This window comes from Centruroides vittatus, unplaced genomic scaffold (genome assembly GCF_030686945.1).
Source record: "Centruroides vittatus isolate TY-2023 unplaced genomic scaffold, ASM3068694v2 contig_370, whole genome shotgun sequence".
Classification (NCBI taxonomy): Eukaryota; Metazoa; Arthropoda; class Arachnida; order Scorpiones; family Buthidae; genus Centruroides; species Centruroides vittatus.
The window spans coordinates 2,550,163-2,565,134 of NW_027122193.1; the positions used below are offsets into that span (position 1 = coordinate 2,550,163).

At 33.1% G+C, this 14,972-nt stretch overlaps 1 protein-coding gene across 1 annotated transcript; it reads left to right on the forward strand.

Moving 5' to 3' along the window:
• Positions 1-803: 803 nt before the first annotated feature.
• LOC136975315 (ribosomal RNA processing protein 36 homolog) lies at positions 804-14,444 on the forward strand. The gene is made up of 8 exons (XM_067270370.1): positions 804-882; positions 1,117-1,177; positions 1,492-1,563; positions 3,586-3,652; positions 5,877-5,981; positions 6,803-6,877; positions 7,971-8,088; positions 14,263-14,444. The coding sequence occupies exons 1-8, from the start codon at positions 855-857 to the stop codon at positions 14,391-14,393; spliced, it is 657 nt and encodes a 218-aa protein (XP_067126471.1). The 5' UTR covers positions 804-854; the 3' UTR covers positions 14,394-14,444.
• Positions 14,445-14,972: the final 528 nt, after the last annotated feature.

Here is a 14,972-nt window from a genome sequence, read left to right on the forward strand (position 1 = left end):
AGTTTTAAAAATGTAAACAATTTTAAGGTTCTATACGTATAAAATGCACGAAATTCATTTACTTTTAAGGATTTTTATAAATAATTTATTAAAAACACATAACGCTAAATAATACGTGAAAGTTTTTAAGGTAAGCTATGGAAATCAATGCTGTAAAATTTAATTGTTTCGGATAAATTTTGTAATAAAGTATTTAATATGGTAATTTTTAAAACTCTTTTCACCCCGTGGGTGCCTTTTTGTCCATGTCCATAATGAATTAGGCAGGCCCACAATCGGGCAGCCGGGTGATTAGTGATGAAGGACGAAGCCCAACGTATCCGACCCATTAAAAAATTCCTGAGGAGATGCCCTCACGGATTCGATTCCGTTTACTCGGAGATGGACCGACGCTTCAACCGCCTCCGCCATCTTGAGTGAGTTAAATAGATTAAAATTAGTTGAAACAAAATTTTTTAAAAGAATTTTTTATTCTATCGACATTATAAAGTCAAACGTGACATAATTATAAATACCAATTTCTGTTCTTTGGTTAAAAGAGAGTGTTTTATCTAAGCATTTCTCATTTAACCAATGAAGATTTTTCAATTAACGGCATGAAAACAATTTGTTTTCTATTTACAGTAAATAACAGAATTTTTCGGGGAGTGATACGACCGGCTATGTCGGCCCCCATTTTCTGAATTCTAAAAAGTAATATATAATTACGGATCTTTCTTCATGAAAAAATTCATATATTTCTTACTCGTTAATTAAAAAAAAAAAAAAAAAAAAAAAAAAAAAAAATTTGCAGGTGGCGCTATTTAAACAGCTGTGCATTCACGTGTAGTTTATTGTGTTTTGGAAAACTTAAGATGGATGAAAACGATTCTTTGCGACGAGGTTAATTATTTTTAACAATTTAATTTAGCTTTAGAAATTATTAATCCTTCGCTTGTAGAATTTGCCAGTATCTTAATAATTTTTGTTCGTTATATATACTAACCTGACACATGTTGTTAGGCTTGATATACAATACAATACAAATAACTGATTACATTTTCTATAGAAAGTTTGTAAATAAATATTTTAATATTATACAAGTAATTCGTATTAACATAACAACTTACATTTTAGAATTATCTTCTACCAGTTTTGAAGAATTACAACAGTTAAAGGATAAAATTGGCATTAAGATGTATGTATTTTAAGTACAATTGAAATTCAATCAATAATTTGTGTAACTTATTTACCGTATAGGTTAATGTAACCCTTCGTGCCAAGATGGCGGCTCGTCTCTAATTCCAGCAAGGAAACAGTGGGACGCACGTTCTAACCTAACCTAACCTATTCTAATAAATTACCATAATTATTAGCAACCAAATTATTAGAATAGGTTCGGTTAGGTTAGGTTACAACCTGCGTCCCACTGTTTCCTTGCTGGAATCAGAGACGAGCCGCCATCTTGGCACCAAGGGTTACATTAATCAAATTGTATATATTTTTTGATAGGTTTAATAAATTAATGTCCAATTCTACAATGACATTGAAAAAAAGGGAATTTAAAAGAGAAAACAAAAATAGGTGAGACTATTATACAGTTTTTTCATTTTATATTTTAAATTATTAAATGTTAATAGATTATTGAAATTGTAAATTAAAAGTATATCTGTTAATAGTATGCGAGCACCTTTAATTATAATCGTGTTATGCCGTTTGTGTTAAAAATTGCAACGTTGCCGAATAGTCGGATAATTTCCTACATATATAATGGCTCGGTATACTAAAATCATCAAAATTTTGTTGTTATTTTATTTGTGTATCAAAATATTTATTTTATTGTCGATTCCTGCCATTTAGCAGAATCGACGAAAATTGTAGCTCGTACTTATTATATTTAAATTAATTGAAAAATTGCTTTTTTCAGTTTCGAGAAAATTATTTTTTTGGCAGAATTGAAATATTGAATTATATAATAATAAAATATGTTGATTTACTTAATAAATATGCTCGAAACTTTTGGTATTTGAATCATTTTGATATGTAGTTCGAGGCATTTAAATTTTATCGCACACGTCAATACGAACAGTGCGCGATTTTATCAATAATTTCGCTACTCTTATTTTTCTTTGACATTTGTGTTTTATTACATTTTGAATGAATATTTCCTAAAATTTTCACTTTTTTCAATAAATATTACTTTAATTATGTCCATGGGTGAATGTAGGAGGTGTGCTGGGTACAGCTGCATCCCCTTCTGGGAGTTTTTCCCAAGTCAGGATCTCAGGAAGTAAAAATTTTGTAAGGCATATTGCTTCCTTTCTGTACCCTTTCTAAAGATTTCTGGATCCACTATTGTTATGTCCTGTCTTTTTCTCTAGATATATATATATATATATATCTAAAGAAAAAGATAGGACATAACAAGGATTATAAGTAGGCTGATGCCATGTAAAATCAGGATAAATTTTAAAAAAGTATTAACATTTTCAAATTCCTCTAGGATGCTCAATAGAAATATAAGGATGTTCTCATTTGAATTTATTATTTGAACTTTTTGCATCGGATGATGGGATAGAGAAGTCCCAAAAAATGTATAACCAAATGAAAAGACTGACTCCTATATTATTCTTAGCATTTAATTTATCCTATATATCTGGAGATAAAGATCCGACAGGATGCCAGATGGCATAGCTGTTATCGTATCTACTCAGATGTTTTTCCTTTTAAACCATATAGATCTCCCGTCTAGTCTTTATCAAGAGTTATAGATTAGAATCCAATTCCAGACTGAACTTTCAGGAAATTTTTATGAAGCTCAATTTTGTAAATAACAGATATGAATTTTATTGTTAATTTAATATTTTTGTTTCATTGTTAATATCCAACTTTGATTAATTCTTTATTAATTTTAATATTTAAATATTATATTATATTTATTTTATTTATACAGGGTATACCATTTTAATTGATACGCACAAATATCTCGAGAAACATACGTCCTATGAAAATAATGAAAAACTGATATCGACTTCAATTTTTCGAATGGAAACATCCATTTTTTAATGTCGTATTCTAATTATATGCAAAAAATACAAACATTAGAAAAACTTTAAAAGATTATATGGTTAATGTTACCTTAGGTAGCCAAGATGGCAGCTCGTCTCTGATTCCAACAAGGAAACAGTGGGACGCACGTTCTAACCTAACCTATTCTAATAATTTGGTTGCTAATAATTATGGTAATTTATTAGAATAGGTTAGGTTAGAACGTGCGTCCCACTGTTTCCTTGCCGGAATCAGACGAGCCGCCATCTTAGCTACCTAAGGTAACATTAACCGATTATATTTTTTGTGTAGTTTGAATATCTCATGAATAAAATGGGTATTCGGTAAAATTAACAATGTATGTAGGAAAACCAATATCGTCATTTTATGACCTCTTTTAATGCGGTAAAAAGTTTTTCTGGAACGTTTCTTTTTGTACGATTCAAATATCTCTAGATATTCACGTATTTTGATTAAAATGGGACATCCTGTACATTTATTAATGACTGTTGCTCTGTATTTTAAATATAGCGATTAACATGTAAAATACTTTTCTAGACCTAGAGAAATATCTTCTAAGAAGCCGGTAGGTACGGCTCGAGACGTTTTTGGAATAAAGAAAAAGGTGATATAAATATATATATTCTTATATTACGAACATTATATGTATCTGTTTTAAATGCTTATCTTTGGATTCATATGCATAAAATGTTAGTACTTTCTCAATTAACCATTTGAGTTTTAATATATTTTGATAAGTAATTATCTATTTCACGAGGAATTGAATCTTGTCTTAATTTATCTTAATTATTCTAATTACTATTTTGTCATTACATTTACTTTGGATTGTCTTTTCAGTTTGTAGTGGTAAATGTTATACTCCTGACTCATTATTCAAAATTCTAATCCAAATGGCTTCTTCTGGAAGATTCATATCATTCTCATAAATGTAGTGCCTCCAATTAAGATTACTTTGATATTTTCAATGAATAAAATGTTTTGTTTAAAATTTGTTTGACAATGGACTATGTAAACGAATAGGCGACAAAGTGTAATGTAAGATGATTTCACCGAGAATGGCTGAACCGGTTTCTATGAAAGTTTTCACGTATATTCAAGATAATTGAGGGAAAGATAGGCTACTTTTCATTACCAAAATCATTAAATTTTATAGCTTTGATAGAATTATATCATTTGGTAAAGTAAATAGTTCACATCTGATTCTTATCGAGTCTTTCACGTGAATAGGAAGTTTTGCTTGGAAGCCGGTGGGTGAAGCGAACCATAAAATTCAAATACAATAAGCTAATGTGGTCATAATGGATAAAAATGGACGTTAGTGAAAGAGATTGCTTTGCATCATTAGACTGTACGACACAAATCATTGATGATGTTGCTATTTAAATTAGATTTCAACGTGCGCGTGGGAAAGATACTATTTCTGTTTTTCAGTACGCACCACAGTTGAATTTAAATCAAATTAATTAATAAAAATCACGTTAAGTGACATTTGCATAATATAAATGGCATCCGAGAATTCGTGTTTAAAGGTGCTCAAGTCAAATTAAATAACAAAAATTTATTATGTAATACATATTTTGCATATTACATTGCATTTATAGGAATTCTTATGCATGAAATACAGCTAAAAAAGTAAAAAAAGATTTTATTTTTGGGTCAGGAATGGATTAATTCATTTTGTATTGTTTTTATGAGAAAATTTGTTTTAGAACAACTTTTATGAATGAATTATGTTCAAAAACTGAGGTTTGATTGTATGAAAAATGACTTTTATTTAGCTTTACTTAAAAAACCCAAACTCCAGCAGTAATGTGCGATATTGGCACTAGAAGTAACTTCGAATAAATTTTTTTTATTCTACGAATGTAAAAAAAATTTGTTCCATGTTCAAATGATTGCAGAACCTGAAGATGGAAGCATAAGAACTCCGAAAACATTAGTTCTAGTGATGACATCACACGTTACTGCTGGAGTTTGGGTATTTTAAGTAAGTCTATTGTTTCCCAGTTAAATAGAGGTTATTTATATAATAGCAAGGTTGAGGCCAAAGTTTTAAACACGAAAATGTGTATGTCAGAAGTTCAGCACCACTTTCCCGTAAGCCTAGAAGTTTGACAATGGTGTTTGGAAAGTCAGTGGAATCATGCTCGACATTCCAAACGCCATTGTCAAACTTTTACGCATATAGGAAGGCTGCGCCGAACGTCCGACGTACACGTTTTTGTGTTTAAAACTGCAGCCTCAACCTCGCTATTGACTTTTAGCTGCAACTCCAGTTCTAACACTTATTAGCCACCAATATTTTTTGAACAGTGAACACGTAATGTCGATCGATAAAATTGAATTAGTTTAGCATTGTGATTCTGAGCAAAAAATCTGACAAGATTGAATTCTCTCATTTCTCTGCTACGGTCGCATTTTTTCAGACAAAGGTTGCCGATATGCCGCAAATTTGTTCAAGTGAGCCAAATGTGTGCATATTGCAATTTCACGCATACACTAATTTTACTTAACAGGCTTATATCATTTTCCCGAGCAAAACTGGGTACCTCAGTTAGTACTGTATATTGATATGACTGAAAAAAAAAAGTCAAATTTATTATAATATGTATGTAATTTTTAAAATCATTTCTATATAATCTTGTAAAAGTATTAGCATCAATATCTTTTCATGCCTTTCCCAGTAAGTTCCATGAATTTATTTCATGCTAGCAAACAAATTTTATTTTAATCAAACCTTATTTTTTTCAATAATTCTGTATTATTATAATTAATTGCATTTGTTAAAACTTCATGTAGTAATTATTGATTTGTTTATGTATTTACAGAAGATCAGAGATCCAAGGTTTGATGATTTATCGGGAGAATATAACGAGTCTCTATTTCAAGAGTCGTATTCATTTCTGAACGAAATGCAACAGAAAGAAAGAATGGTAAACATTACGGACTTATAATAACAACATTTAATTCAAAATTATTTATTTTAAATCACTTACTATTATACTCTTTATTAGCATGTAATTAATAAAATAATTACAAATATACAAACATCTCGTTTATATTATTCTAAATATAAATATTGAAGGCTGAAATTATCAGATTTCACCAGACAACAAGCATTATGAATGATTTGACTAATTACAAGAGAAAAATGTGATTGCACTGGCTTTCATAGTTGAGGAAATTCCCTCAATTAGCAAGGATGGATCCTTTTGAAAAACTTAATTATAAAATGTAGAGATAAAATTGTAGAAAACAAAACATTTAAGGCAGTTAAAGTGCTGGTCTATCACCTTGGAAATTCAGAATTACACCCAAGCGGCCAGAAAATTTCAAGAATTTTTCAGGGAGTGGTTGGTCCCTGTTCCTCACTGCTCGACCACCCATACTGTGGGCCTGGCCAAGCCAGTAAGTAGTGGGAATAAATCATATCCATTCCTCACTGAGAAGTGGACTTGTGGCAATAACTTGTAAGATGGTCCATAGAGTGGGGAGTCAAAACTAAAGAAAAAAACAACTTTATAAGTCTTATGTATCATTTAAAATATTTTTGAAGCCATTAATCCCTCAAATGCCTCATTTAAAACTGTTTCAAAAGAAACCAAGAAAACATACGTTCAAATAAATAAAACACCTCCAATTAATTCTATTAGTATTATTTTGAGACTTTTTATATGAATTAGAGCAAAGATTTGTCTGTATTTTGTTAAGGAATCTGAGAACGTGGAACATTAAATTGTGTTTAATTACATAGGAATTAAAGAAACAGATGAAGAAAGAAACAGATGAAAGGAAAAGAATGAAAATAAAAAAATTAATAAATAAGATTGTAAGTACTGTATTTTATGATATTAGCTCATAAATTTTTGATATTTCTTTAGCATTTACGAGTATTTTTATAACAACTGACTTTAAATCAGTAGTGTCTGATAAAAACCTGTGCTTACAAAAAAAATCTATTGAATGTGAGAAATTTGAAAATTAATTTTTCCGCCGACATGACACGTACAAATAATAATAATAGTTAATTGACTTTACTATTGTTAAAAATATTTGTAACGTTTGTAATTAATTCTGAGTATTACTAGCTACAAGTTATAAGTTCATTTTGCATTGTAGCACATGTACTTACTAACTTAATATATGATGATGATAAAATATTTTTAATAATTCAAAAACTTACTTTTCTGACTGTTATACAATATAACATAGGGAAATAATGGTATATGGTGAAATTTTAATCTATTTTCTTGCATTTCTAAATTTATACTTTTCTAATTTACTATATTGCAAATTATCTTCCAACTAGCAGATAGGCCCGGCGTTGCTCGGGCAAAAAGTAACGATAGAGAAGGTTAAGATTATTACGTTATAGTCGACCTTACCTGTTTTCACAGAATGCAAGAATTGGGTCCCCCTGTTTCCAGACTAATTAGAGAATTTTTAGATGGGTCTAGAAATATGTTCGATTTTCCGCAAAAACGAAAAAAACTGCATCTGCGTCTTGTACGTCGCTTTCTCATAACACTTCCATTGTTGACACCTCTATCAACAATGGAAGTGTTAAGCCTTAATCCTGTCCCTCTCCCCAACGGGGAGGAATTTCGAAAAATTCCTTCTTAGTGTGCGTTCTCGTGAAGTACTCTAACTGTGTACCAAATTTCAACTTTCAACACCTAACCGTTTGGGCTCTGCGCTGATTATTATTATTATCAACTCATCTCGATTATATATATAGATTATCATTTTATTTTATTAAGGTAAAAGGGGTCCCCCAACTCTGGTTACATGCATCCTTTCAACAGCTGATTGTTATATTCTGTTTACAGTGAAATTATTTAATGAATTTGCATTTTTTTCTATAAATTTTACATATTGGTTATTTCATGCTTTAATATATATATTATTTTTTCATAATTTAGGATAATCAAGAAAAGGAGAAACAAAAGAAAAAGCTGAGAGAAAAAAATAAGAAAATAATGAAGCAAGAAGTAATTGAAAAGTTAAAAGAAGGAAAGAAGCCATATTTTCTTAAAAAATGTATGTTAATATTAAAAAATATTTACACTTTTATGCATAAAAATAAAACTGCTTTCTTTTGGAGTTCAAAAGCCTTCAAACTTGGCATTCTAGTAATTTTTAGACAGCAATATTAATCTTCATGAATGCTACATAAAAGATATTGTTGTATAGCATTCTGAAAGATAGCTTCTCTTGTCCAAATGTGCTAGAATGTCGAAATATTGAAGAGGCTTTTAAGTTCAAAGAGAGCATTTATACTTTTAGTAAACTAATATTTTATATGAAAAATATTAAGGTAAAGTTCTTACCTATTTACATTGTTAAAAATATATTTATTCATGTAAATGACAACTCCATTTTAGTGCTAAAAAACAATTTAAAACACAGCAAACATAATCTGAAGAAAATGTTTCAATCACTGATATAAAATATTACATAACTGATGATTAAAATAAAGGAAGAATAAACAAATCCCAATTCAAACTGCTTTTTTTGGTGCAAAAAGTTTAGCACTTTGTGACTGTGTACACATCATCAAGAGAACTAAAGATGGTATTATGCATTTTCTCTCAAAGTAACGTCTCACTACAGGGTGAACATAAACAAACAAAACAAGGAAGATTTTTACACTGCTTCCCATACAATATATACAGGAAAGCTAACACCAAGGCATCTTTAAATCTAAATACTGTATGATGATGCAAGTTATTTTCTTTTAAATATAAAAGAAAATGATACATGTACAAGGTTTGTCTGGAAAATATTCAGCTATTTTAGATATTTTCCAAACCATTCACACAAACTGCCAGCTTACGTCAAGTTCGTCGGAGGAGACGTTACTGCATGTGCGTAAACAGCACTGTTTTGCGGGTCTTTTCTGCCAGCAGAGAGAGACTTAAAGGAACTTGCATACTGTGATTGTCACATTCACAATGATCGAGCAATTAGATCAATGAATCTGTGTCAAATTTTGCTTGAAACTTTGAAATTTGTGTGTGGAAACTATTCAAATGATAAAAGGTCTTTGGGAATGATGAAGCCCAGATTAAATTGTGGTACCAATGTTTCAATGATGCTTCAATTGAAAGCAATCCATGCTCTAAAAAGCCTCCAACAAACAAATACCCAAAAATGTTGAATGTGTACAAAGCATTTTTGAAAATTAATGATTGATGGTGTGAGAATAAGAACATGATCTGGAGATTCTATGGACTATAGTGTCACCTGGGTCTCTGTCCAACGAAGATGCAACAAAGTTAGAGCAATATCAAGGTTGATGGTTTTTCTTTATCTAGAAGGTGTTGTCTACCATGAATATGCTCCTCCAGGCCAGACAATAAAGAGTACTACATCAAAGTCCTTCATCAGCTGAGAGATGTAGTGAGAAAATGGCCACAGTTGTGAGATAGTAGTAACTCACAGCTTTGTTCCACCTACCAATTCTTTAGCTCTAGTACATGGGTCGGCAGTTTGTCAAGTGAGAAGAGCCAAATTGTGATGGAAATAAGATACCGGAAGTACCAAACAGCCACATCGAGGCTTAACTGCTTGGCCGATCGCCGACTGTGTTGAAGGATTCCCCCTAATGTGCGTTACAGGCATTCCGTGATGATAATAAATTCCTATTACAAATATACTAAATTATTTATATTGTTATTAGCTATTGGCCAAATGAATAATAACAATTTATACTGTTAATGTAAATAATAATTTATATTGTTAATTTAAATGTGCGAAATACGACACACGACGGGTGCCTCTAGTGGCCGTTTTTGGCATGACATTACACAGACGGACGAACACGCGTTCAATATGTTATATATATAGATATGCTTTAAATGTTACCACTCGCATGCGATTCATATTGATGAATGCGAGTGGTCATGTGCGGACAGGCTAAAGAATGGTAGAGAGTATGCCGTATGAGTTGAAGTTTGTTCGGCAGCTCTATCTCATAAACGCATAAGTTATAAGGCTGCTTGAGATGAGGTGAGATTGGAGTTTATGTCCGAAGAGCCGCAAACATCTATGCAAAGAGCCGCATGCGGCTCGTGAGCCGCACTTTTCGACCCCTGCTCTAGTACAAACATTTTTGGGAAAAATCACATCAGCAGTTTGATCCCTCAACTTGTGGATTTTCTGAAAGCTAAAGTTGCTATTGAAAGGGGGATTTCAGACTCTGGATGAGATTAAGGAAAATGGAGCAAGGCAGTCAATGGCAATCCTAAAAAGATCACTTTCAAGACTGTTTTGAGAAATAGAAGGAATCTGGGGTCAATGTGAGAGATCCCAAAGGGACTATTAACTTAAAGGGCTAGATACTTTTGGACAAACTTTGTGTATTATTCTGAATTATTACACTGCTGGCCATCGAAAATAGAACACCCTGAAGGAAGCGTCCAAATCAAGTAAAATTTGCACCATGCATTTGCAGCGATGAGATATGCAAATGATTAGCATTTCAGCGCAGATGCACATCACGGGTGCCTGTTGTGTCACCTGCAAGCGCTATATAAAGGGAGAATAGAAGGCTGTTTTGAAGTACTGGAATTGTTCTTTCGTGCATTTTTTTGGCGTAAGCAGCTTCACAGTATGCCACACAGAAGAAAACAAGCGCCTTTCGAGCACGTTTCCGAGTTCGACTGAGGAAGAATAGTTGCCTATGGGGATTGCGGATTATCCTTCAGAGAAATCGCCGATCGTGTTGGACTAACCAAGCAACTGTGATGCGGATCTGTAACTGCTGGATGCAGGAGGAAACGACAGACTGACAGGACCAATTGCACTCACTTCGTTGCACCACTGCACGTGATGACGGGCATATCGTGCGCATGGCAGTGATGGATTGCTGTTTCACATCACGAACCATATCACAACAAATTCAGTCTGTTGCGCAACAATCAGTGTCCACGCGTACCATTCGACGTTGTTTGCAGCAGAGTGGAATGTCCGCAAGGCATCCATTGCTGCGTTTACTGTTGAGTCAAAACTACAGGCGTTTGCGCTGGCAATGGTGCGACGAACGACGGACATGGACAACCGAATGGAACAACATTGTTTTTACTGACGAATCCCACTTCTACCTGCAACACCACAATGGTCGGATTAGAGTCTGGAGAGACCGTGGTGAGAGACTGCTGAACTGTTGCCTTATGCATCACCATACTGATCCTAGACCTGGTATTATGGTTTGGGGTGGTATTGGATTCCACTCCCACACCCCCTAGTACACATTGCCAATACACTGACCAGCCAGCACTACATCTCTGAGGTGTTGGAGCCTGTTGTCCTCCCATATCTTCAGAGCTTGCCAACGGCCACATTCCAACAAAGATAATGCACGACCACACGTGGCACGCATTGCTTAAGACTTCTTCTTCGCCCATCAGATTGCATTGCTGCCTTGGCCTCCTTGTTCTCCCGATCTCTCACCTATAGAAAACATCTGGTCGATGATTGCAGAATGACTGGCCCGGGATACACCACCCAGTGCTACACCAGATCAACTTTGGCAATATGTGGAAGCAGCATGGAATGCTATACTCCAACAACATATCCAAAGCCTCTTTGACTCAATGCCGAGGCGTGTAGCAACGGTTATAGCCAACAATGGCGGCAACACTCCATACTGATTCCATCATCTTCCTCACTTCACAAGACTGTATTTTCAATCATTTGATCTTTGTACAACATGTTATCTCCCAAATAAATTTGGTTATGATATCTCTGGTCCTTCTCGGTGTTGCATTTTGAATGGCCAGCAGTGTATTTTTAATTAAATGATTGTCACCAAATACATAAGTTGCAAATTGATGTTACTTTTTAGTTTTATAACTGGTGAGTCTAAAAAAATGATATAAAAATGTACAATGTCTCAAATGTGTCCCAAATCTGGTTGTTAATGAAAAATTAGCTCAGTCTTTTCATATACAGTCAAACCTTGGGTTACAAACTTAATTCCTTCTTAAAAGTTGTTCGGAAACTGATTTGTTCTCAAATTGAAACAAAATTTCCCATAAGAAACAATGAAAAATGGATTAATCTGTTCTCAACCCCCTCAAATCCTTACTTTTTTACCCTTTTAGCTGTATTTCGTGCATGAAAATGCCTACACATGCAATATAAAATATAATATATACCTATTAAAAGCAAAATATTCCATCACCATCAACAGAAACCAAAATCAAAAATAATTTTGCAAAGTGCTATAGAGACTCAAATCTGCCTGGATGAAATATAACCAAATCAATCAAGGCAGACAAACATCCTGCAAATTATGGACCAAAGCATAGAAGTGGACGCCCTTCAAAACTTACCCTGTGAGACCATAGAAGAATTATTAATGCAGCCTCTAATTCTATTGTTCACATGTAAAATTTGGGACGATTTGGGTATTCAAGTACATCATGAAACCATTTGAAAGGTTTTACACAGAGACAACAACATTGTTCGGTCTTGAATGAGAAGTGTTCCTGCTCTTAAGCCTGAGCACAAAGCTGACTTGATTTTTCTAGGAAAAATATGTCCACTCAATGGAATAAGGTAAGTTTCTCGTTTCGTTCAGACCTATCGCACTAGCACAAGAAATAACTACCTTTTTGTCGTATAGGTAATCTTTTCAAATGAAAAAAAAAATTTATTTGGATGGGCCAGATGGCATTCTACTGGCATGATTTATGAAGAGACCAAGTACTTTTCGTGAAGAAACTTCAGTGGCGGGAGTGTTATGGTTTGGGGTGCTTTTTCTGCATTGGATTTGGCATTCATTATCTTGCACGAACAGTGTCGACTATCAACAAGTTCTGGAGAATAAATTGCTGCCATACAAACGTAGATTCAGAAAAATTCCTGTTATTTTCCAACAGGACAATGCACCTATTCATGTATCATGAGATACAAAACAGTGGTTTGAAAATAAACGGGTTGGCCAGTTCGTCCTATAGAAAACATTCGGGGATCTTGGTTGGCCGAATTTATGACCAAAATCATCAATATGCCAACATTGAACACTTAAAACATGCAATTGTCACTGCTTGGAACTCCCTTGAGACATAGATCATAAAAAAAACCTTGTTGATAGCATGCCAAATCACATTTTCAATGTTACTAATAAAGGCGGTACACAAATAAATTACTAAATTAAACTATTTTATAGTATTTAATGCTTTTTGCATTCATTTACTAGTCAATTCTATACTTTTGTGGTGCTTAAAATCAGTTTGTTTTACAATTTCTGCTGTTTGCTGTGCTATAGGAAACTGAGTTTTGACAAATTATGTTTTCATAAATCTTGAACAATATAAGAAAAGTAGCTGCATCATATGTATAATTCCTAACCTTTATATAATAAATTTGCAACAGTTCTATACTTTTTTGGAGCACCTTATTATGTGAATGTCAATTAATGCAGTTTTATTAATCAATTTCATTTGAATTCAATTGTAATGTGTACCAAAAAATGGAAGACCTTACTCTCATGAGCATTGAAATATAATTTGAATATCATTATCATTGATGATTTGTGTCAAGACATCTAATGATGTGAGGCAATCTCGACATCATTCACTTCTGAATTGGTAGTTCTCTTGTTGATTGGTTGGGCCGCCAACTTTCTTTAACGTAGGAAGTTGACCGTCAGTGGCCAGCTCTGCAGAGTAGCTTGTTCAGAAACAGAGTTATCGTATGGCAGCTGGAGCAAATATGACATTCCAAATTTTGTTCGTAAACAAGGACATTCGTAACCTGAGGTTTGACTGTAGCTCGAATTATTTAGACTGTTGAATGGTTGTGTGGTTAAGGTGGCAGCCTACCACTCAGGGAACCTGGCATCAAATCCACATGGGTTGAAAATCCATAGGAATTTTTTGGGTGTTGTCCATGCAGGTATGTTGGACCCATTCTTCACTACCCAGTTGACTCATTGTGGGCTGTTAAAAAGGCCCACAATGCCTTTTTAGCACCCACAGGCAGAAAGTTAATTGTTTGGGATGTTGTTTTAATCTTTGTATAATATCGTCTTTTAACATTTTATTCAAAATACTTAAATTTTACAACAAAAGGTTTAGTTGATAGCAAATCTTTTAAAATTTTCTAAAAATTAATATTTCTTGACATTACCTGTTACCATAAAACATCATAAGTCCAAACTTTACAGAAAAACTTATGGTTCTAAGTCCAATTTTTTTTCTCTAGCTGAAAGGAAGAAACTTGAATTAATTCAACATTATAAAGAACTGAAAAAGTCTGGAAAATTGGAGAAATATATGCAAAAGAAGAGAAAGAAGAATGCATCCAGAGATTCTAAATGGTTAAAAGATATGTAACTTATTGTCAATCTATTTTTTTATTTATGTAAATAAAAATTAAGATAACAATTGTCCTGCTTGTTTTCTCTAATAATCTCATCCTTCTAAGTAATTTGTATCGATGAATATTTACGATATTCTATAACAGCGGTCAGCAACCTTTCTGACCTCACGGACCACTAAACTCACAATTTTGAATCCCGCAGACCACTATCGTGAATTTTTTTTAAACAATACAAAATCTGTAGAATAATGATCATAAAAGTTCAATTTTACTATATTAATATGAAACTCGCATGTTTAATTATAAAAAATTAATGCAAACCTACAGTCCATTGCTGCTTGTTTGAAATAAGTTTATGGGTTCTTAGCACTTTTCCACGAAGGACGACAATCGTGCACACAATATTGTTTATTGTTCGTTATTTATTGATAACAGTCACTCGTATTTGGATTTAGATTTGAATAAAAAACCCCAACGAGTGAAAAAAGCAACTAAACATTTTGCATTTCTTTTGTAATACTTTGCGTAACCTTCAGTTGATCAACGTACAAATTTCTCCAAGGACCACCCAAATCTTCTCGCGGACCATCAAT

Bases quoted from the DNA above. Each gene is read 5' to 3' on its own strand.
- LOC136975315 (XM_067270370.1), top strand. From the start codon at position 855: ATGGATGAAAACGATTCTTTGCGACGAG. The intron at 3,653-5,876 runs GTGATATAAATA...ATGTATTTACAG, and splicing joins TTTTTGGAATAAAGAAAAAG to AAGATCAGAGATCCAAGGTT. The intron at 5,982-6,802 runs GTAAACATTACG...TTAATTACATAG, and splicing joins TGCAACAGAAAGAAAGAATG to GAATTAAAGAAACAGATGAA.